Below are 25586 nucleotides of genomic sequence, written 5' to 3' on the forward strand. Positions count from 1 at the left end.
ATTTCATCCTATAATGAACAAAAAGAAAAAGGTTTTCCACCCTTTTTACGCAAAGTAATAATTGCCAATGTCAGTCCTTACGTTCTTCCTCCTTCCCCATTACCATAAATGAGTACAACCAATTAAAGCAATTTAAATTGCATAATAATTTGTGTTGCATCAAGAAACTGCTTCAGAACAACTGAAAGTTTCTGACAGTTATTGTCATACTTTGCATACCATACTGATACAACAAGGATGGTACTCTTTTTTACAAAATAAATAATTTATTCTGAGTAAGAAATAAATACTGTATTAAATACTAAAAAACTAATTACACATAATCTCATTTCTTTTTTTAACATAATATAAAACAACAACAAATATTGTCAGCTGTATTTTTGCTTTAGCTGTTAGAATTGCTCTGAAATTTAAATGAGAACTCAAATATTTCATTTAGAACAAGAATTACCAATTAAACACTCAGCCAACGTACAGCAAGGAACAATATCCTTCAACATCAGGTATTATTAAACACTAATGCAAGCTCTCCTCCACTGTTTGACACTTTCACCTCTGTAACTTCAACACAAAATGGTTTAACTGCTCTGTTTACACTTGAAACATGATTATATAACTTTGTAAAAGATAGTCAAGTAGATAATCTGACAAATGTGACTAACATTTTCATTTGTGACAGAAACATATTTCAATACGGATGATACTTGACATTCATTCAAATCTTTCTTATTGTTTCTCCATAAACTGGAGGAACGTTTTCAGAATTCAGATAAACAGCTCTACATTCCAATACTCAAGTATCTCAAAAGTTAAATTTCATGGCTACACATGCTTAAGACAATACAAAAGTGCCATGTAATAACATAATGTCATCTAAAAGAATACATATACTTAACTATTTTTTTGTAATTAATTCAATTATTATAAATGAGACAGAGAGAGAGAGAGAGAGAGAGAGAGAGAGAGAGAGAGAGAGAGAGATTACATACAAACTTTCAATGTGCGGAATTATGTCACAGACCTGAAATAAATTTACAAAAGAATTTTTGCCGAGCTCTCTCTATCTAGTTTCCCTTTTTACTGCAGAATCATTCACACAAAGAACTTGTGGAATGTTTCTTAATGCCGACATGCTATGGGCATTTTTCCGAATGAAACAAAAAACACCTGAAACTGAAAACCATATTTTTTCATGAAATACAGAAGAAAAGCTGCCTTAATCATGTATTGCCATGAAAAATACAACCATTAGCTTTTCCTGTGGAAGTTAAGGCCATTACTTCTCTCACACTGCTAACACATAAAATCATGTACAAGAAACATTCCTCACATCCAATGTATTATTCTCAGCTGTAACATAACTAACAATCATTTATTTTTTAAAGTCAAAAACAAAAATTTGCATAGTTTCGAAATTAATTTTGATTCTGCACAGATCTCCAGTGCAGGTTACTTGAAAATATTTATTTGAGTCTACAAATGTATCAGTGAATTGTAACTTTCCAACATTAACTGTCATAACTAAAATCATATTTACCTATACTGCAGCCATTAAATAATGGTAACTTCAAAACATTTTTATGGGCAACAATTTACTCATACAGAAACATAGTTACAACATTATTACTGTTACATACAATACTACAAAAACACCACATTCCTTAATTGGAAGAATGTTCTTTTCCAAAAATCTCTCTTCAAGAGCAATTAAAAGCTGCTTTTACAGATGACATAAAAGTTAGTTTCCCTAGTAACAACACACAATATGGGTTCAAAGAAATGAGTTTTAACATAAAAATATATTGGCACATTTCATGTTCCACTTTGATAAGTTTAAAAATGATTCTGTCTAGATTTTTGTAGTAATATCCTATAGGTACATGATTTGAATGATGCTTACACAACCATGGTTAGCCAATTATTAATCACGCCTATCTTCCAATACATTCTTTACATACAGATGTTGAGTTACAAAGTTAAAAGCGAAAGACAGAAGTCCTGGAAGAGGCTTTAAGCCTCCAGTCACTTTCGCTGAGCTGGAGGCATGTACAACTGTTGCTGGATGCGTGGAGGTTTACGATCTGCACCTGCACTCTTTATGTACGGCCTTGTGCCACCTCGGCGAAATTCAAGTATACCTGTACCAAACAACAAGCATTATCAAAATATCTAACCAAATATGTATTGTATTAGCTGCAGTTTCCATTAATGTAGATTGCAGATTAACACTAGATGAATGAGAACCATATAAGAACACACAAGAAATTTTAAAATTTGGTGAGAGAGGTTTATAGAAACTGAAGGAACACTAATTAGGGGTTAGAGAAGTGTAACAGACAAATGCTAAAATACTTCTCCTCGGGTGACTATAGGGTAATACCAAATGCCTGAATGGTATAATGAATTTTTACATCATTATGAAAAGTAATGTAGGTGGCAAAGAAACACTTGAACAACTCAACGGACAAATAATTCTTCTCAGAGATAAAACAACCACAACGTAAATATGGGGAATGATGTAGAATTATTGTACAGGGAGGGGGCAGTGGGGAGGGGAAGGTATCAGTGTTGCTTTTAGAGTGATGCAATACTTTTCAACTAGTTACAGTGTTACAGTTACTAGTTACAGTGAGGAAGTTGTTAGATGGACTATACCCTGGGAAGACAAGCAATCAGAAATTAAAGATTGGATTGCAAAGCTTAACCAGACAGGGATATGGATTTGGATCATAGGCTAACAGTGAAAGACTAGAGAGTCCCTACAAGAAGTGGGATAGTAATAAGAATGAGGGGACGTGAAAATTATATGACTGAACTATGCAAGAAGCTTTCTGGTAGTAGAGTGGATGATGAATGGAGTATTACTGTCCATCTCCAGCAATTTCTCATTGAAATTGATTATGGTGTGTGAGCTGCTTCTAGTTACGAGAACAATTTATGTATACAACATGAGCCCATTTATGTAGTGACTAACTGTCCATGGGGGATATGTGGTTGAATTAGCTGTATTCCCAACATTGTCAAGCTTCTGTTACTGTCTTCTACGATCCTGTTCAAACATATAAATCTCAAATTTTTGAATTTTTACTTGTGTGATCTTCAAGCCCTTTCTGAACCGCTCCATGTTGCTCTGCAGAGGGTCTACATGACGACTGAAGCTTCTGCTAGTACACGTATTCTAATTTCTTCATGGGATGCTGAACTGGATTGCTCAAAGCCAAGCAGTATGGTTAAGTCAACTAACTATTTGATATACACACAATCACATTAATGTGTAGCACCTGATCTTTATCAATACAGACCCAGTGTGAGCAGCACAAATTCTATTTTCCAAATTGCTCATATTTGCTCTTCAAGCGACCGATTAACACCTGCAGTTTTTCAGGTGTGAACTGGAGGAGCTTGACCATCTGTATAATGCATTCTTGTTCCTCTGCAAGCAGTTAAGGCTTGGTTAAAAAGTTCTTCATCAAAAGGGTGTCAAATTTCCAGACTGTTTGTAGAAGATTTCTTGTGGGAAAAAAGCCACCAAATATTGTGAAGCTGTGAGCACACAGTCTTTGTTAGGACCATTTTCTCATTGGAGATTTCTCACGGAATGTCACTCTGGCATACAATTTGACAAACAGAAAGCCATCAAAGGGACATCACAAGCATAAATGAGAAACTACGCAATAAAACACTCCAAACTGTGCAAGATTGTATTTACAAATTTTTGATCACCAATGAGAGGGAGAGAGCTTCCATTTTATTGAAAAACTTATCCACATAACCTCATTACACACATAGACCTGTCTGAGTTGACAGCTTTGTAAGAATAGAAATAAACGGAGTCTTCCCCACTACCCGAAAATTTATGAGACCTGCTGAATGAGAAAAAATAAAATAGCCGTAGGCCATGAATGATGTGGAACAAATCTTTAGGCAATGCAGCAGCTGTTAAAATGACACACTCATGAGCTGGCAATATCATGGAATATAATGCCAGTACCAGCACTAATATGTATATACAGTGTGAACATTTCATAATATGTAACAGCAAAAACATATTTTCTTCAAATCTGTATTAATAACATGTGCACTGTAGGCATCAGTACGAGCCACTACCCCACAAAGAGGAAACCTGTAAGTTTCCTTGAGCTATGAGCTGAAATCAGACACAAGCAAAATCTTGAAGTTGATGTTCTGTATTTAAATAATAAAGACAGCTAAAATAATATACCCACATGAGGGTGTACTACATGCAATAATACACATAAATATCAGACGCACTGGGAGTGTGCGAATAAAGCCTGTAAGTGTTGTAAGCTTTATTTCAAACAACCTTTGCAGAGTGGTAAAGTTTAAGCTTCTAAAGCACTGAAACATATATAAAACATTAAATAAAAATAATTAAGACATTAAACATATGGGGGAAAGTATCTCTGGAAATACTAAAAATTCTCGTTATGAAAGAAAATGTTTGCTAATCATGTGCAACGGTACTCCAGTTCAAACAGGATTGTTTGGACATTCTCTGTTCAGCGCATCTCTTCATCCTGATTTGCCTTTTCCCATCAGCTGGTTCCCGCATTACACAATGTATGTTTTCTTACACGTATGAGGCCTCCTCCTCTTATCTCGCGAAATACTCCCTTTATTATTTTGATTCTATATTCATACAGTGCCACCTAACTCACTGAGTATTTTTTGTACAGGTAAGGCAAATTTGAAAGTAGCATGTCAATTACGTGAACCATCTTCCATTCACACAAATAATATGACGGCATCTGGTACTGCCTATTAGTGCCTGAGATATTCAAGTTACACATTGGTTGGCAAAGCTTAAGGATGAAAGCAACTTTTGCATGATGTATCACTGCCATGAAACTTAGTCCCATGCATAGGAGGTGATGGTGTGATTCATTAAAACAGGGCCCAGAGCCATCATTTGGATTGGATGACTTCACTTGGGGAAGAATCATTGGGAAACTGGAAGAAAAATTAAGTGTGATGAATGTAGCATAGGAGGAAATGCTGTAGTATAGTACAGAAGATGTCTGCAAGAAATACGTTAGGAGGCAACCAGAAATGACACTTTTATTCAAAGAAACTGAATTCACTGCAACTGATGATGACATTACAATGGGTGGGACATTGTCCGTAACTGGGCGGGTGATCACCATGGACGGCAAGGCATGGCCCCAAACATGGTTTCATATTGGCTACAAGGTAGGTCAGGAGTTCTTTGTAGTAGAATGTTCCATTTATCCACTAGCATGGCTGACAACTGCTGGATGGTCATTGGAGTATGTGGACATGCTGCAATAATATGTCTCCCCAACACAACCCATACATTCCTGATGGGATTTAAGTTGAGGGAATGGGCAGGCTACTTCATTTACTGAATATTCTCTGTTCCAAGTGCTGCTCTACCTGCAGCGTTTGACGTGGTTGTGCACTGTAATCCATAACAATGAAGCCGGGGCATAATGCACTCCTGAAATGATGTACATGGGGGATGAGTACAGGGTCACGCTAATATCGAGCAGTGGGCTACATTCATCACACTTAATTTTTCTTCCACTTTCCCAATGATTCTTCCCCAAGTGAAGTCATCCAATCCAAATGATGGCTCTGGGCCCTGTTTTAATGAATCACACCATCATAGCGCAAAACTGCTTGGTGACTGACACGCTCTTTTCCTGTTCCTTCAACTGTCTGTTGTTGTCCATTTTGAGCTATAGTCACCCTGACCTCATACTACATGATGTCCAGCTTTCTATGCTTGACTGGAAGACCTCTGGCAACATGCTCCTGCACTTTCATCCATTTTCACCAAGTTGTTAATATTTTACACTACATTATTTATCTTGTCCTTAGTTTTACACAGTAGTCTATTGTACAACTGTCAGTGGTTTTGAGATCATTTGCAGGCAGGAATTTGGCACTTGTGTCACAGCATTAAGATATTCTGTGGAGATGTTATAACCTCTCTGTCTGTTCTTCCACTTTCTGATCATCACTATGTCTGAATACTAAGCAATTACATGCATTTTCCCCAATCTTGTGAATACAACTTCTTTAAGGTGTTCCTCCTATTTAACCTTTGTGTCCCAGTGCAATGAGTTTTTAGATTAAAAAGGTTTTAGTTGGCACAAAACTACTGTAATAATTACCCTTACAAATTTGATGGCCAACATGCTGCTTCTCCTCTGAAAAATGAGCTTTTCCCACTAGTATTAGTCAAGCATACCAGCATTTGAAACACATTTATTTATAGAAATGACTGGGCTGTTCACCATGTACAGTCAGTGACATAATTTACAAGACCCCTGCCTCATCGTTATGCTGCACTGCTCCGTTATACTCTCTGTTAAATACAGCGCAACATGCAAGGTGATGAAGTGCTACTACTATACTGTCCAAAGGTGTGAAGCCGAAAAACAGTCCAAATACTGTGAAACTGTTTTACATAATGTGAGGGACTATATTGCAGCTGATTCATTTATCTGCCCTATCTATTTGCTGTATTCAATAAGCTAACAAAAAAATGCTGTTTAGTGTGCACTGCACTAATACAAATGAATTACTAATTATCATGATAACATTATCAAAAAAGTATTTTTTAATAAAACAAACTATTCCAAATTGTCACGGATTAACAGAATAATATGCACTTTCAGCTTCAAAACCATATGTCTCTACATTCAGCACACAGTCATACTGAATGCGTTACAAGACTACCACAAAGGTAAGCAAATGTAGCACTGAGAGTAATACATAACAAAATTCAGTTAACAAATAATTCAGTACCACAATTAAATCAATACAGTTGGCAGAAACAGAAAAAAGGAGGCACAAATAAGTGTGGAATTCAGTAAGTTTTTCAGCTTCAAATCTACACGACACAGAAGCAAGGTCATGATGAAACTTACGGGAAACAAGCTGTCTTAGGATTTCCATACTGATTGTTGATCTGCCTGCTAGTGGCTTTTCACATAAGGGGTAAAAATCTCCAGCAAGATTAGAACTGAAAACTAACACATCCTTCTGCTTGAAGGGTACACACTTTACGACTAAGCTATTGTACGATTGTGTCAAACAGGGCTGCCTTGTTAGTTAAATAGTTTTGTGTTCCACGGATCCACTGCACGATAAATCATAATGATGTAAAATGAGTCATTTTACATTCACATTGCAAGTTACTTTGTAAATATGGCCACATGCTGAACAATTACAAGGATTTTTTTTTTTAAATTAAATCCAAAGCTATGTGTCAGTAATTCAGATCCACCACCTTTTATGCATTACATTAACAGAAATTCTTCTGCAGGGGAGGAGGAGTTGTCAAGAAGAAATTTTTTCAGTTTGTTTTCAAATTTTACTTTGCTGTCTGTCAAGACATTTTATATCACTGGGTAAATTATCAAAAGTTTTAGTTGTGGCATTGTGCACCATTTCTGTGCTAAAGACAACCTTAATGTGGAGCAATGAATGTCATTTTTTTTCTGGTATTGTAATTATGTGCATCACTGTTCCTTGTTGTCACAATGATGACAAAGACAGAAATTGTACAGCGCAAATAACAAACTAAGCTGCAATTTCTGTTGGAATGAGCTTCCTGGACTCTAAATCATAAATCTACTACATCTGGGTCATCCCTAACATGAGGATAATTCAGAATATTTAACCTAAATTACAAGAAAATATAAAATGAATTTACCAGGATAATTCTCTACCAAACCAGGAAGTAAATCAACAATTACATGGTTGCCAAACATATTCTATAAGATTGCCAATTCTCCATTAAACTTGTAACAGGCAGAATGTATTTGCTCAGGCAATGTGATCCTTGAGCTGACTGGCACCATGAACGCTCACCCTTCAAAGACACAGTGGTGCTGGCTGCCACTGCAGTGACTGGGAGTATAAATAACTAATAAAGACCAATGAGTTTTATTTGCATTTCTGTAACTATGATTTGGGTAAAGTGTAGTTACGAATAATATTCGGATACACTGACTGCCACTTGAACATTATACATAAAGAGCATGGAAAATTATCCTCTGTAGCTGTTGTAGGTATTTTTGTTTTTCTGTCTTAACCCTCAAGCAGATGTGTCATTCTTCATAACACAATGGGCGTGCAGCGTACTTTGCACATATGTAAAGAATATCTGTCTTTATCTTACTGAGGTAAACATGTACGAGCAAAATCACAGTTTAATCTCCGTTTAATAAAACGATGATTTAATAAATGTACAAAATATGAGCTAAAGCACCTTTAGTTAAATAATAATGAAATAAACTTTCATTATATCAGTCTGCTGCCATGAAAAAGTGCTATCCAACAAAAATGACCTACTTGAAGCATTAAACAGTGCAGCTGCATCATATCCTAACCAATCGTTCATTTGATTACTAATTTCTCTTTTAGACTACCTCATTATGAGACTATGCTGCTAGTTTGTAATATGGGTCATTTTCTTGCATGTATTGTTAATTTTTTGTCACCTAGTTTGCTGTTTATTTTATGTTGCTGCCACTCATTTGTACGTAAGACAAACGCTTTATTACTGTTTGGCTGAAGCAATGACGAAGGAATATGTATGTGGTTGCAACTACAAAACAGCTACGGCACAAGACAGTGTTAGTTGTGGTTGGTGTACTTTATACCCACTTAGGGGTTAAGTAAACTGCAAACTAAGAAACTAATTCACTGGAAGCAATTCACTTTTTTAGCATCACCAGACACTATTACATTATGCGTAAATGAAATTAATTAACTTTAAAATTATATACGTGAAAACAGGTTTCCTTATAAACGCCTGCATTGGTACCACCTCTATGACAAAACAAATGAAAAAGAACATAGTACTGCTTGTGAATAACACATTTTGTAATCAGAATTCATATGCTGCAAATAACCTACAGATTCAGATCACAAACACAAACAACGTAAGGGAATTTTTCACAATGACTGAAAAATAGAACTCAAAAGCAGAGTACATAATTAAACAAGTGAATCACTGCAGTGCGAGTTTAATTCCAGATTCTGATAACATTGAAGAAGAAGCAGTTGTGATGAGAATGTGAAACAAGGAACAAAAAGTGTGATCAGTAATGTGTTAAATACATTAATCAATTATTTATAAAAACCAGAGACAAAAAGCATCGTCTAATTGTAACTATTACAAGATAACTGCTGGTGATGCTTTGTCAATAATAGCAAAAAGTGCCTGACGAATGAGCTTTTCAAGCATCAGACAGCTTAAGACAGAGAGGAACCAAAGTAACAAGAAGAGGTTATCTTAGGTGAGCGTGGGATGGAATGTCTATACAGTATCTCGCAGTTGGCGCATTTTCCTCTCAGTTGTTTCATACTAACGTGCCTTTTAGGCTATCATAATATATGTGAATTATCAAGGTGTAACTGTTAAAACAGACTGCTATTTCGAACATCACGGCACTTGTGGTCAATCTGCCTCAGTGGACAAAACTAATTTTAATTTCATTTCATGTTGGAGGCTATAGTAAATGTTTAATAACACTTTCAAGATAGTAACCGCACATGTTAACTTGTCTCTTGAGACAATTGCTCATCGGCTCTTGTTTAACTGGAAAGTTCTGTGTCACACAAATAGAGTCAAACCAGAAGGACAAATAGGCATGGAGATTAGATAGCTCACTCTTTACATCACTGTGGAATAACTTGAAAAAGTTAAGCATTGGTAAGGCAATTCGTTTCGATGAAATGATGTTGGTGAAATAAATTAAAGATTTTGAATGAAACCTAAAGCATTTCTGTTTTGAAATCACCCGTACACAGCTAAATAGAGCCAAATACATCTAACTGAAGATTTCTTTGAGTAATTTTGAACATTTTGGTAACTCACAATCACAGTGGGGAGTGTCCATCACTGTCGCTGTCTATCCCAGTGCAATGCAATCCCCAAGTAGCATCCTACGCAATCATCAAGGAGCTCAGTGGTGGTATGGTTTCATGAAGATAATCAAAAAGTGAGAATAAAAAATTTTACAAATCACAAGAAATGAAACATGGGAGTTTCCACAGAAACAATACGGTTTAATTTTTCCTTAAGAAGCATAACTACTTCATAGTAGTCCTGAGGGATGCAGGACGTAGGGATTGGCCAAGCTATGTTTCTGGTACAAAATACTGTAAGAACTCCATATTCCATGTGCAGGTGTAGAGTTACAATAGCGGTCTGCTGAAAGTTTATCCCATGAGGAACAGCTGTAATTGGCCACACTCTGACATAGTTGGAACTTCACTTTGTGGAAGAAGGTCAAAAATAATGCATACTTATTTTGTAATAGGTGCCAACACTCAATAGTTTCTTACAGAATGACAGTAAAAGTTTTCACACTACTGCATCAGTTCACACACATGGTGTAATACCAAGCGAGTTGGTAGTGTTCAAATTTTTTGTGCTCCGCATTCAGATATAGTCTAATGTTGTCATTTTTTTCCTTTTGTTGTCACAGAAGTATGTGCCATCAATGACATCAACATTTGTTTGACATTGAAAAATACAATGGAATTATTTACAAAATAAATAAGCATTTCAAAAATTATTACAATTAGAATTCCAAAATATCAGTTTTAAATGTTCGAAGCATAAAAAAGCAAATCACCACCAGCAATGTGTGAAGAATGTGAAACTGAACTTACAGTGCAATGATTCATTCATTTAATTATCTTCACCGCTTTTGAGTTCTATTTTTCAGCCACTGAGAATAATTCCATTGCACAGTTCACTTTTGTGATTTGAAACTATATGTTATTCACAGCATACAAAATTTGATTAAAAAATGCAAACGGAAACCTGTTTTCAAGTACGTAACATTAAAAGTAATTATTGCTATTTACGCACAAAGTTACCAGCATCTGGTGATGCTAAAAAAGTTAATCACTTCCAGTGAAAGAGTTTTTTAGTTTTCAGTTTGCTTAAGGCAGAAAAATGAAATAACTTACAACAGCTACAGAAGAGGATACTTTTACTTCACATGTGGCAAAGGCGTTATCGACCATACGCCTGCCCAATGAGCCTCTTCCACTTCTGCCTGTTCAATGCGCTGTTTGTCCAGTTGCTGTTGCTGTTCATCCTAGTTGTGTCCTCCCGAATGTTATCCCGCCATCTGATTCTCTGTCTCCCTCTTCCTCTCATTCCATCTATTGTTCTGCTGAATGCCATTCTAGGTAGTCTATTCTCTGTCATTCTTGCTATATGGCCTGCCCAATTCAACTTTCTCCTCTTGTGCACTTCGACGAGGTTACGGTGTTTGTAGAGCCCTCTTAATTCTTCATTTCTTCTTATTCTCCATTCCATGTTATTTTCGTCGTATACAGGTCCAAAAATTTTCCTTAGTACTTTTCTTTTGAATATTATCAGTTTTTCCTCATCTTTCTTTCTAAATATTAATGTTTCACATCCATACAACATCACAGGTATAATGGTCGATTGATATAAGCGGATTTTGAAGTTACTGCTAAGTGACCTTTTTCTTAGAATTTTGATGAAACTAAAAAGTGTCTTGTTTGCTGTTGATAAACGGGCATCTATTTCTACATCTGTTCTGTTGTTATTACTAAAAAGACTTCCTAGGTACTTGAAGTGGTCAACGGTCTTGAAACTGAAGCCATCTACAGTCAGAGGTGCATCTTTTCTAATTTTCTTACTTATGGGCACGTACTCTCTTTTCTTCACTAACATGTAATCCTATTTTCTCAGCAATTTTGTAGTAATTTTGCATCATCTTGATTAATTCTCTTTTGGAACTACTTATTAGTGCTACATCATCTGCATAGGCAAGTCTTGTAATGTTCACATCCCGTAGCTGGATCCCTCGTGGACTGGTTTTAGAAAATTCTCTATCGATCTTCTCTAGGACAAGGTTAAATAAAACAGGTGAAATGGCATCCCCTTGTCTCAGTCCAATGTACACCTTAAAATCTTCAGTTTCTCTTGCCAGTGTCTTTATGCAACATAAAGTTTCATCTATACACATTTTAACTAATCTGATTAATTTTGATGATATTTTAAATTCCTTCATTATATTTAGGAGTGTCTGTCGGTGTATGCTATCATAGGCCTTTTTAAAATCTACGAATAGTATGTGGACATCTACATTGAATTCCCACGCCTTCTCAGTTACTTGTCTTACGGTGAATAACTGATCTAAAGTGGATCTGTTTCTGTGGAAACCGCATTGGTAGTCCCCAATCAGTTCTTCTGTTATTGGTATCAGCCTGTTTAATAGGCAGCTCGATAAGATTTTGTAGGTGGCATCCAGTAAGGCAATTCCTCTGTAGTTATCACAAACAGGTGGATCATTCTTCTTAAATATGGGGCACACAATTGCAGTTTTACAATCTGCAGAAATGGACAGAAGAGGATAACTGCCAAAATAATTTTCCTAGCTCTTTATTTATGAAGTTCAAGTATTTAAAAAAAAAAACTTTGAGAGTATATATAACATAAAGGAATTGTCACAATTTAACTGTACACAGATGTCAATCTGTAAAATTATCAAATTGTTTAGCTAGAACACATGAGTATAATTTCTACTGTCATCCAACTGGTTTGAATTTCAGAGAAGTGTAAAAACAAAAAAACAATGTTCACAATATGAACGAAGAATCATCTTTTATGACGGAAATATATCAGCAATTACCTGAAAAGTGGTTCTGATTATTCTGTGGAGGCAGTGAGTCAGAGGAGCTGCTAAAGGCACTGGATGACTGTATACTCTGCCCTAAGCCTTCCTAGGAGCGAAAAACAATGCAATTAAGAACATGAAGTATGTAAATTCAACTGAATTTTTCATTTACATTTTAAATATGTCTAGCAATGTATGTAGTAGCTGTTATGTAAAAAGGCAAGGCAAAGAATTGAAATTTTACAAGATATAAACAAAGAAATAGTCAATGAATTTCTGCTTTATCTGATGCACTTTAAAATAGCCAAAACACAATGGCCAAACTTGTTACTTACATCTGTAATTGGTATGCAGTCATCCTGGAGAACTTCCTCATAGTTACCATATTCCACAAACCTCACAACACAAGTCCTATCTGACACACCAGTAACTTCCGCATTGTAATACTGCAAAAGATCGTGCCGAATTACCAAATGTAAACACAAATTATTCTTTTGTAACTCAGTAAGATATTGCCATTTATCTTTACAAAATACACTAACGCAACTATCAGGTGGTTATAATTAAAGTGCAGCTAGTCACAGATGCCCAATGTGAGCTGGTGTGAGCTGTAATTATTGTAAGGCAGCAAAATTAGGTACATGTGCTAATGCATAATTGATTTATGCAAAAAATCATGTGCAGATCTGGGACTGTACATAGTTTGACAAGCCATAATGTGAGTGAACAATATGGCTACTGAGAAGTGAGACAATATGCTTTCAGCAAAACTGTTATATGTGAACAATAGCAATTACAGTGCTGCAATGAGAGAGTACCACTGACTGAAAGGTTCGACGAGAGGCCCAATGTCGTTAAATGGTTGAAAGAAGATGACAGTAAAAAGTGAAAACATGGGTGACCTTGGTGTGGCACCTGGAAGGCACCTATCCTGTTGGAAGTTATTGGTGAAGTTGCTGTTGCTGCAACTGAACATGCAGCATGAGTCCCAGGTAGTGCTAATGCTTGTGCTCATGCAGTGTCACGAGAATTGTCCATCCCATGGTAGACACTGCAGAAAGTTTTACAATCTATTTTACACTGGTATTTATAAATGATCCAGACGTTTCAGCGACTGAAATGTCATGATACGCAGCAACATTCTAAATTTGTTCTTAGGTTTCTGGCAAAGAATGAAGTTGTTGACAAGTGGCCAGACAATATACTATGGAGTGATAATGCCCATTTGCCACTACAGTGTGCAGTGCATACACAGAACTGCCAGATTTGGGGTACTGTTAAACCACGTGTTGTACACAAAGAGCCACTGCATTACCAGTATGTGACTGTGTGATGTGGATTCACACACTCCTATATTCTGTCTGTTCTTTGAAGAGAACACGTCAAGAAGGCCTGTCAGGTGCATCAAGACATCTGCACACTATCGAGACCTCTTTGCAGAGCAAGCAATTCCTGCTTTCCCATGCAATATTGAGCAACACCATGCAATACGGAGCAACACCTCCTGTTGCTCAACCAGTGAAAATCTGCTTAATGCAACTTTCCACAGAGAGGTCTGCTTAACGCAACTTTCCACAGAGAGGTTTCCCAGATGTATGGCCTAAAAGATCACCTGATCTGAACCCATGAGACTTTTGGTCTGGGGATATCTAAAAGAATGTGTTTACCAGGGACACAGTCAGTCTCTATTCAAACTGAAGGCCAGTATACAAGACCACATTGCTCGGGTTCCACTGGGCCTGTTGCAAGCAACTGTTGATCACGCTGTTTTACAGATGCAGCATCCCTCTGACATCCCCAGTGCTCACACTGAACAAATTGTGTGAGCAATGGTTAGGAATAATTCAACAGTATGCTTTCCTCATTTGTTTGGCCTTTTCTGTCAAAGTCCCATTCCTAATGCATTTTATGGAACCATCTCTTTCTTGAATTCACAGTGCCAGATTTGCCCCCGGTGGCCAAAATTGGAACTAATTTTTTTCCAGCATACATCTGTTCCACATCAATGCAGCAGAATATTTACCAAATTTCACTTTTACAGCCCACATTGGACCTCTGTGAGTAGCTCCATTTTAATTATAACCACCCGGTACTTAGCAGGCAACATTTTTTCCCATATGTAACAACCAAGAAGGAATTAAGATATTGCGTTCATGGTTCCACACCAAAGTTTAAAAATCCATGTTTTACAGGAGATAACCAGTATACCGCTTGATTAAAGCCATACCCCTTGTGAATAATGCTGCACAAATGAAAATAAAAATTTTTATTTCCCTGTGAGAGTCTTCCTAAACATTAGTTACTTAAAACAACTATTATTAAGACAGAATAAATTATTGTGATGATCCACGTGCAAATTCATACTAGCTTACCAATCAGTATAATAAATTATAAGACACATATAACTGCTAGCTCTCTGGCTGAACAATTAACTACGGCTCACTATACTCAAGAGTGTATAATTCAATCAGCTGGGTAGAAAATGCTAAGGCTACTGAAACTGACTGTTGAATCAAGAAAATTCATACTGCCATGTCTTCTTTTTATCAATCAGTTATGAGTCCTCCGATCATTATATGTTGGCATATCACATGAAATGTATACAGAGTGTACTGAAAAGGAGTTAACAGCTATGAAGATTCATACAAACTTACTCATGTGACTTACAGACATAGTCATGTTATCATTTTGAAAGAAAACTGATTAAGTTCTGACTCACATGTTACACTACTATAGAAATGCGGCACTGCAAGTGCTACCAGCAGTCACAGCAAAGATGGCCGCCTTACCAGTTCCAAACATGGTCACTGTGTGTGTGTGTGTGTGTGTGTGTGTGTGTGTTTGTTTGAGTCGAAGTCTGCGACAACTGAGCAAAGTAATTTTCACACAGAGTATGTTAAAGATCCTCCCAGTAGGCTTACTACTCATGAGTGGCATAAATGTTTTATTGAAACTGGATGTTTGGTAAGACGTAACAAATCCACAAGTCATCCCCATGCATCTGACAACGTAAACAGTCCTGCAAAATAAACATGGGTGCTTCCTGAGAGCTGGGTGTCAAAATCGACCCAGTGTGCTTCACGAGAGCTGGACATCCCACGTAGGACTGTTTGGTGTGTCTTAAGAGAATGGTTGAATCCCAACCCGTACAAGTTTACAATTGCACAAGATTTAAAAGACTGATGGGACTGTTCATAATGATTTTTTCACTGGTAAGATTATCTTTAAATGATGACTAACTGAAACCCGCAGCTGCCGACAGGTGTTGTTGATACACCTCGATGTGCCCGGTTGGGGCACACATTGTCAGCTGTCCACATCGAGGTGTATCAACAACACCTGTCGGCAGCTGAGGGTTTCAGTTAGTCATAATTTATTCTAGGGAAAAGCTGCACGGTCATCAACAGTAACTGTTCTTTCGAGAACAGTTACTGTCTTCATATATATATAGTTAAAAGGCTACCCAGCCATTGACCTTCGTCTGTGCGAATGCGCACAGGTTGCCCAAACTCTTACGGGAATCGCCAAAGCGTGCGCGAGTAATGAGTGGATGGGCAAATGTCTATAAGGTACTTTACATATGTAGACTTGTGGACAGTTGGGAATGTGAGTCTCACGGGAGGTGTGCATGGGATAAGTCCCTGCAGTCACGCTATTCATCTGTGCCTCGGTGGCTCAGATAGATAGAGCATCCGCCATGTAAGCAGGAGATCCCGGGTTCGAGTCCCGGTCGGGGCACACATTTTCAGCTGTCCACATCGAGGTGTATCAACAACACCTGTCGGCAGCTGAGGGTTTCAGTTAGTCATCATTTATTCCAGGGAAAAGCTGCATGGTCATCAACAGTATCTGTTCTTTCAAGAATAGTTACTGTCTTCATATATAAGATTATCTTTAGTGATGATTGACTTTACACTGAATTGGTCAATTTAATAAACACCACTATAGTATCTGGGGCAGTGAAAATCCACGAATATTTCTGGAACATGAATAGGATAGCAGAAAATGGAGTGTGTTTTGTGCACTGAATAACAGCAAAGTTTATGGAGCATTCTTTTTCCAAGACAAAAGTCTCAAAGGAATCGTATACTTAAATATACTGGAAGACTTTTAATCTCCCAGATCGATAATGATGATCAAGAAAGCACCATACTTCCTCTCCAATGTCAAGGATTTCCTTGATGTCCACTATCCATGTAATCTGACGGACCAATTGATTGTTTAATTGAGAGGGGTATGGGAGCAAACGGTGAGGTCATTAGTCCCACGATTCTAAAGTGAGTTACAGAAGAAAGAGGGTCTGCTAAAAGTGGATGGACTCAGTCAGGGGAGTCAAATTATAAAATAATGAACATTAAACATACACACTAAAAGCATAAAAGTTGAGAGCAAATCTAAAAACCGGAAAAAAGGGGGTGGTCATGGGGCACAGACTGTGAAGACTGCAAAAGAAGTCCCAACTACAACCAACGCATCCCTGCTCCAAAACTAAAGGAGAACTTTATATCTGGAAATAAAAACCACTTTCACGGAGAAAACCGAGGACCAGGTCATCAACCATCTGTGGATCATCTGCTAATATTAAATTTAAGGAAGCAGGGAGACTATACTGAAAGAAGGGGACATGCCACCAATATGTGAGATATCGTCAGTCTGGCACCACAACCACATTGTGGGGGTGGGTCATTAGGTAGGAGGAAACAATGGGTGAGCCAGATACGACCAATGCGTAAACGGCATAAAACGGTGGACTCCTTCCGAGAGGAGCGGAAAGAAGAGTGCCAAACTGCAGTAGATTCCTTGACTGTGCGGCGTTTATAACTATGAGCAGTGGCGCTCCAAATGGCACTCCACTGTTGGGCAAAGAGAGATTTGACGTAGATCTACATATCCACAGCTGGAATCATGAAAGGAAATGGAGGGGGGGGGGGGGGCGGGGGCTTAAGTATCTGCTTCTCTAGCCAAAAGGTCAGCCAATTCATTCCCTTGGATACCCAAATGACTTGGGACCCAGAGAAAGATGACTCAACAGGCGGGACACTCAAGGGCAGATAGAATGTTATGGATAACAGAGACCAAAGGGTGACTAGAGATGCATCGTTCGATAACCTGCAGGCTGCTCATGGAGTTGGAAAAAATTAAAACACTGTGGAGGGAGGCCTGAGAAACAAAAAGGAGGGCCCTGTGAACGGCTAGAAGCTTTGCTGTGAACACACTACATGATCCTGGCAAGCAAATGGTGCTTGAAGCCAGTAGGAGACGTGAAAGCATATCCCACCTTATCAGCAGTCTTAGAAACATCAGTGTAAAACATGGTGGCACCCTGGAACTCCATAAGGATGGCACATACAAGACACCAGTAAAGCATAGGAGCAACAGAGACCTTAGGACCCTTGAATAGATCGGTCCTAATCCGTGGTCTAGGTACCGTCCAAAGAGGGGGGGGGGGGGGTATGGGAGGAAAGACACGGGTTGCAGTCCAGTGAGTGCAGATGGAGGTCCCAACAGATGGTAGAGATACGCATGCCAACCGGCAATCCCACCTGTGGGTGGGTATTAGAATGGAGACATCCCTCACTGGCGAAGAGCACAGGGTACACAGGATGGTAAGGGAATTGGCGTATGGAGATTGCATAAGAGACAAGGAGTTGGCTCCGTCGAACGTGTAGAGGGGGAGTCCCTGCTTCTGTGAGAAGACTATCAACAGGACTTGTGCGAAAGGCACCGACAGCCACACACACCCCACAATGATGGACAGAGTCAAGGAGTTTCAAAGTGGAAGGAGCTGCTGAGCCATAAATCTGACTTCCATAGTCTACTCTGGACCAGACCAGAGCATGGTAAAGATGAAGAAGAGTGGAACGGTCTGCACCCCAAGATGTGTGGGCCAGGAGGCTGAGAACATTAAGCTTCTGCATGCATGTAGTTTTTAGGTGGCGAATGTGGGGTAGCCATGTCAGCTTGTTATCAAAAATAAGACCCAAGGAACAAGACTGTGCTACAACATCAAGGAGCTGGTTGCCTAAATAACCCACGTTTTGGAGGAAGAAAGCTTGAAGCCATGGGCTGTGGCCCACGCAGAGGCCCATCGTATAGCGCCTTGGAACTGGCACTCAGCAGATGCTGGTTGGTTGGTTTGTGGGATTGAAGGAACCAGACTACTACGGCCATCAGTCCCTTTCTCCACGAACTTGAAACACCCACAAGGAATAAAAACAAACAATGGAGATGACACAGGATAAGAAAGACACAGACAGAAACCCGAAAAAAGGAATTAAAATCAAACAGAGTGTGACAGTGGTTGGCCGACCATAGGAAAAAAAAAAAAAAAGGAAAAGCCAACCACCAAGAAACGCACTAAAAACCCGTCTAAAATCATAAGCCAAAGGCCAGACTAAAAAAAAAAAAAAAAAAAGAGACACACTTAGATCAAGCAATAAAAACGCCCTGCACAAATAAAACTCAAAACTAAATCTGCCATCGCAACGTCATCTGATAAAAGTGCAGGGAGCGTATCAGGTAGCGCAAACGTCTGCCTGAGCAGAGTTAAAAGTGAGCAGTCCAACAAGATGTGGACCACCGTGACAGCTGACCCGCAATGACATAAAGGTGAGTCCTTGTGGCGCAATAAATAGCTGTGTATCATCCAGGTGTGGCCAATGCGCAGCCAGCAGAGGACCACAGAGTCCTTGCGAGAGACCTGCAAGGAGGAGTGCCACGCACCAGTAGCCTCCTTGATGGCCCGAAGTTTGTTGGGTGAAGGAAGGGTGCGCCGTTCTTCACCCCAGGTACGAAGTACCTTCTGCTGCAAAACTGACCTGAGGTCACTCTTTGAAAGGCCAATCTCCAAGGCTGGTGCACTGACAGCATGTTTGGCCAGCGTGTCAACACATTCATTTCCTGGGATGCCGACATGACCTGGGGTCCACACGAGGACCACAGAGCAGCCACAATGGGCAAGAGTATGGAGCGACTCCTGGATAGCCATCACCGACGAGAGTGAGGGGAACACTGGTCGATAGCTCGTAAACCGCTCAGGCAGTCACTACAGATAACTAAGGACTCACTTGAGCAGGAGCGGATATACTCTAGAGTGCGAGAGATGGCGACCAGCTTGGCAGTGAAAACACTGCAGTCAGCTGGCAATAAGTGTTCTTCATAATGATCCCCTACAGTAAGAGCATAACTGACACAACCAGCAACCATCGAACCATCAGTATAGCCAACATCAGAGCCTTGAAACGCGGCAAGGATTGAAAGAAAGTGGCAGTGGAGGGCCTCAGGAGGACTGAGTCCTTCGGGCCCTGGGCCAAATGAAGCCGAAGGCATGGGCGGGGCACACACCACAGGGGTATACGCAGACAGGCCTGGAAAAGAGGTGGAAGAGGGAAAACCTCAAGCCCAGAGAGAAGAGCTCTGACGTGAACCGTGATCGTACACCCTGACCGGGGCCACCATTCCGGAAGATGGACGACCGACTGAGGGGACAGGAGACAATAATTGGGATGCCTCTCTCCACAAGTATGCTGTTGACAAGGCTTGCCAGGAAAGCTCCAGTGCCGAGTTGGATCCCACTGTGAAGGATAGGGTCCAGCAACCGCAATGCGGAAGGGGATGTCGAACCGTACGCCAAGCTCCCACAATCTAGACAGGACTGAATTAATGCCTGGTACAGCCGTAGAAGGGTAGACCGATCGACACCCCAGCTGATGTGACTCAAGCAACGAAGAGCGTTAAAATGCCGCCAGCATGTCTGTTTAAGCTGCCGAATATGAGGGAGGCAAGGTAACCGGGTATCAAAAACCAATACCAAAAACTGACGCGTCTCCACCACAGCAAGAGGTTCGCCGTGGCTCAGGGTGAACAGTGCATCGCCGGCAGAAATGCATAACGCAGGTCTTGGCAGCCGAAAACTGGAAGCCATGCGCTACAGTCCAAGACTGCGCCTTGCGGATGGCGACTTGCAGCTGCCGTTCAGCAGCTGCAATGCCAGTGAAGCTAAAGTATAGGCAGAAGTCGTCAGCATACAGAGAAGCTGAGACAGACGTTCACACCGCTGCAGGAGAAAGACGTTCCCACCGCCACAGCGAGCCCATTAATTGCAATTAAAAAGAGGTAGACACTTAAGACAGATCCTTGCGGTACCCCATTCTCCTGAACTCAGGAGAAACTATGGGAGGCCACAACTTGCACGCGGAAGGAGCGAAGTGACAAAATTTTGTATGAAAATCGGGAGCAGACCCTGAAGACCCCAAACATGAAGCGTAGAGAGGATGTGATGTCGCCATGTCATATTGTATGCATTCTGCATGTCAAAAAAGACGGCGGGCAAAGGCTGTACGGATGGCAGACTCCAGGCACACCAGATTATTGACGGCAGAGTGGTCCTTACGGAACCCACCCTGAGACGGAGCCAGAAGGCCCCGAGACTCAAGTAGCCAACTCAACCTCTGGCTCACCATGCATTCGAGCAACTTGCAAAGAACGTTGGTGAGGCTAATGGGGCGTAGCTGTCCACCTCCAGTGGGTTCTTGCCAGGTTTCAACACAGAGATTACGATGCTTTCCCGCCATTGTGACGGGAACTCACCCTCAACCCAGATACGGTTGAAAAGGTCTAGGAGGCGTCACTGGCAAAATGAGAGATGTTTGAGCATCTGACAGTGGATGCGATCTGGCCCGGGAGCCGTATCAGGGCAAGCGGCTAGGGCACTTTGGAATTTACACTCACTGAACAGAGTATTGTACGATTCAGGGTGGTGCGTGTGAAATGAAAGGCTCCGATGTTCCAACCGCTCTTTCAGGGAGCGGAAGGCCAGTGGGTAATTCACAGAAGTGGAACTTTGAGCAAAATGCTACGCTAAGCGGTTTGCAATTGTGTCAGAGTCAGTACAGACAGCTCCATTCAGTGAAAGCGCAGGTACACTGACAGGGGTCAGATAGCCATAGAGTCACCTAATCTTCGCCCAAACCTGCGATGGAGAGGTACGGAGGCCAATGGTGGAGACATACCTTTCCCAGCACTCCTGCTTGCATTGGCGAATGAGGCGCAGGCTCGTGCACAGAGCTGTTTAAAGGCGATGAGGTGTGCCAATGAGGGATGCCGCTTGTGATGCTGGAGTGCCCGCCTGCGATCTTTAATCGCCTCAGCGATCTCGGGCGACCACCAAGGCACAGTCCTCCGCTGAGGGGACCCAGAAGAACAGGGAATGGCAGATTCTGCTGCAGTAACGGTGCTGGTGGTGACCGAGTGAACCACCGCATCAATGGTGTCATTAGAAAGAGGCTCAATAGTGGCAGTGGAGGTGAACAAGTCCCAGTGAGCCTCATTCATAGCCCATCTGCAGGGGCGCCCAGGAGAGTGACGCTGTGAAAGTGAGAGAAAGTGGTCACTTCCTCACAAGTCGTCATGCACACTCCATTGGACAGATGGTAATAGGCTAGGGCTGCAGATCGAAAGGTCGATGGCTGAGTACGTGCCATGCGCCACACTGAAATGTGTGAAGGCACCAGTATTTAAAAGAGAAAGGTCGAGCTGTGCGAATACTTGCTCAATGATGCTGCCTCGGCCTGTTGCCGCTGATCCATCCTACAGAGGGTTACAGGCGTTGAAGTCGCCCAGTAACAGAAAAGGTGGCGGCAACTGGGCTATCAGTGCAGCGAAGACATGGTGCGGGACATCACCATCTGGTGGAAGACAGAGACTGTAGACAGTAACAGCCTGAGGCGTCCACACCTGAACAGCGACAGCCTCTAAATGTGTTTGTAGAGGGACAGACTCGCTGTAAAGAGAGTGAAGGACGTAGATGCAGACGCCACCAGATACCCTCTCATAAGCTGCCTGGTTCTTGTAATAACCCTGATAGCCACAGAGGGCAGGGGTTCGCATCGGCAGAAACCACCTTTCTTCAACAGCAATGCAGAGGAAAGGGTGAAGGCTGAAAAGTTGTCGGAGCTCGGCAAGATGGTGGAAAAAACCACTGCAGTTCCACTGGAGGATCACATTGTCCGTGGCCGAGAAAGGCGTGAAGTAACCAAGGAGGCAGATTACGCCACTGGGTAACCTGCTGCCATCGATCGAGTACTGACAGGAGTGACATCCATCATGTCTGAGGGACCGGCGAGATCTAGGCCTCAGCGGACGCCAAAATCTCCACCGCATCCTCAGATGCAGCTTGCAGGTAGCGGTGGAGCGGGTGCCACCACAATTTCCTTGGTCTTAGGGGTCTTCGATTTCGATTTCTCATGCTGTTCCTTTGGTTGCCCTTGCTGGGAGTGCTTCTTTGATTCAGTTTCCGAGACTGAAGAGAACCGCAAAGCCCTACAACCAGCTACCTGGGGCTTCTTCAGCCCCTGGTGGGTGTCTGGTTTGCCACTGGTACGAACCTGGGAAGGGAGTGACCCAAGGGATCCCTTCCAAGCAAGAGAAGCCGAAGAAGACTTATGCTTCTCTGGCTTAGAAGTGGGGACTGGTGTCTCTGATGGTTGGGGGGGGGGGGGGGGGGGGGGCATGCTGCTCCCGAGGTAAGTGGTGCGGGAGCAACAGGGAGGGAAGTGCTCCCCACCATCAAGGGGGCAGGTGAGGTCCTTCGGCTCTGAGAGCTGACTATATGTGGTGCAACGGATGGAGCTGTAACAGGAGTGACAGTGGTGGCATAAGATGACGTCATGCACATGAGATGAAGCCATTGCAAATTTCCGTTTAGTCCCAGTGTAGGTCAGTCAGTCCAGGGTCTTGTATTCCATCATTTTCCATTCCTTCTGTAGAATCTTACAGTCTGGTGAGCAAGGGGGACACAGATGGGAGGCGGGGCACATGGAGTATCGGGATGGGTTGGACGACCACAATTGTGACATGAGGCTGGAAGCATAGTGGGAAGACATATGGCTGAACTTCCAACACTTGAAGCACTGTGTCGGGGAAGGGATATATGGCTTGACATCACAGAGGCACACCATCACCTTCACCTTCTTGGGTAATGTGTTACCCTCAAAGGCCAAGATGAAGGCACCGGTGGCAACCTGATTATCCCTCGGACCCTGTTGGACGCACTGGACGAAATGGACACCTCGTCGCTCTAAGTTGGTGTGCAGTTCATCATCAGACTGTAAAAGAAGGTCCCTGTGGAAGATAATGCCCTGGACTGTATTTAAGCTTTTATGGGATGTAATGGTAATAGAAACATCCCCCAGCTTCTTACAAGTGAGTAATGCCTGTGACTGGGCAGAGGATGCTGTTTTTATCAGGACTTTTGACAAGCCCTCCACCTCCCCGAACTTGTCCTGTAAATGCTCTACAAAGAACTGAGGCTTCATGGACGCAAAGGATTCCCCATCAGCTCTCGTACAGACTAGATACCTGGGCAAATACGTCTCGCTGTCATTCACAGCCTTTCGCTCCTCCCATGGTGTGGCCAGGGAGGGTATCGATTTGGGGTCATATATGTTTGCATTAAAGTGAGCCCTCGAACACTTAGAGACTGCTGGTGGCTGGCCACCAGCAAGAGAAGATGTGTCACGCTTCATTGCATGTCATCCACCCTGATGCCACCAACTCCGGCTAAGGGCCCTCCCCACAGACGCCTCCAAGCCACAGCAAGGACCACATGGCAGGATGGCCATTGCCGGGAGTCCCGATGCCCCAGGGAGATAGGCATCTACTCCTTGGCATACGTGGGGAGTTAACGGCACAGGCATCAGTAGAGTGATCCCTGTGTTGTCAGGGGGATACAACCAACAGGGCATATGGCGGCCTCACCACAACGGACTGGCTACCATGCTGGATATTAGGTGGCAAGTGGTCCATGGTCGTCATCAGCGCAGAAAGCGGCACTGCAGAGTGCATGGCGGAAATCACACCCAGGAATGTATCCTCGCATGGAGAACGAACGGGACTGCAATGCAACGATGAATAAGCTGGCTAAAGGTTTCAATGCATGATGGACACAACACAATGCACCAAGTAAGGCGCCCTTCCCCAACTGGCTTGCTCTTCCGAATAATTTTGAAATATGGTGGTCAAACCCAAGAGGGGACCATCACATATGGGCCAAAACGTTTGAGACTCCTTTTAGTTGCCTCTTACGACAGGTAGGAATACCACGGGCTTATTCTTACCTCCGAACCCGCAGGGGGACGGGCAGGGGGAGGGGGAGGGGGGGGGGGGGCAGCAGATGCTACCTAGTGGGAGCTGCACCAGATGCAAAAATCGTCACTGTACAATGCCAGGGTAACCAGAGGCCCAACAGAGGTCACAAGTCCATTGATGACAATGAAGAAGAGTGTGACACTTAGCACAGAACCCTGTGCTAAGTGTACCTGTGTGATACCATTCTCCTGAATCTGAGGGGCACCGCGTGAAGTGCCAACTCAAACCCGGAAGCGCTGGTAAGATAAAAACTCGTGGATAAAAATTGGAAGAGGACCACGGTAGCCCCATTCATGGAGGGTACCTAAAATGAGATGGTGCCAAGCCTAGTCATATGCTTCATGTAGGTCAAAGGAAACTGCGAGAAGGTGCCAGCGGTGAGTAAAAGCCTGTCGGATGGCTGAATCCAATAAGAGTAAATGGTCAGTTGGAGATCACCCTGCCTGGAAGCCACACTGATACGGTGACAAAAGGCTCCAAGATCTGAGTACCCAACACAATCTGAAGTTGACCATCCTTTCGAGCAGTTTACGAAGTACATTTGCAAGGCTAATGGGGCGGTAGCTGTCTAGAGACGTTGGGTTTTTCCCGGGCTTAAGGATGGGGATAATTACACTGTCTCGCCATTGCGATGGAAAAGCACCCATGAGCCAGACGCAGTTGAAGACCCTGAGGAGCTGTTGTCTCTGGTGAACATCCAAGTGTTGGATCATCTGATTGTGAATGGAATCTGGCCCTGTGGTCGTGGCTCATGAAGAGCTAAGAGCCTGCACC

The 25586-nt window shown here is 41.9% G+C and overlaps 1 protein-coding gene across 1 annotated transcript in view; it reads right to left on the reverse strand.

Moving 5' to 3' along the window:
• Positions 1-276: 276 nt before the first annotated feature.
• Positions 277-25586, reverse strand: part of LOC126473765 (tudor domain-containing protein 3) — a 148569-nt gene continuing 123259 nt past the window's right edge. Inside the window, exons 11-13 of the mRNA XM_050101023.1 lie at positions 13001-13111; positions 12681-12771; positions 277-2138 (exon numbers count right to left, since the gene is read on the reverse strand). Coding sequence (XP_049956980.1) covers positions 2023-2138; positions 12681-12771; positions 13001-13111 — 318 coding nt within the window. The 3' untranslated portion in view covers positions 277-2022. The remainder of the gene's footprint in view (positions 2139-12680; positions 12772-13000; positions 13112-25586) is intronic.

This window comes from Schistocerca serialis, chromosome 4 (genome assembly GCF_023864345.2).
Source record: "Schistocerca serialis cubense isolate TAMUIC-IGC-003099 chromosome 4, iqSchSeri2.2, whole genome shotgun sequence".
Lineage (NCBI taxonomy): Eukaryota > Metazoa > Arthropoda > Insecta > Orthoptera > Acrididae > Schistocerca > Schistocerca serialis.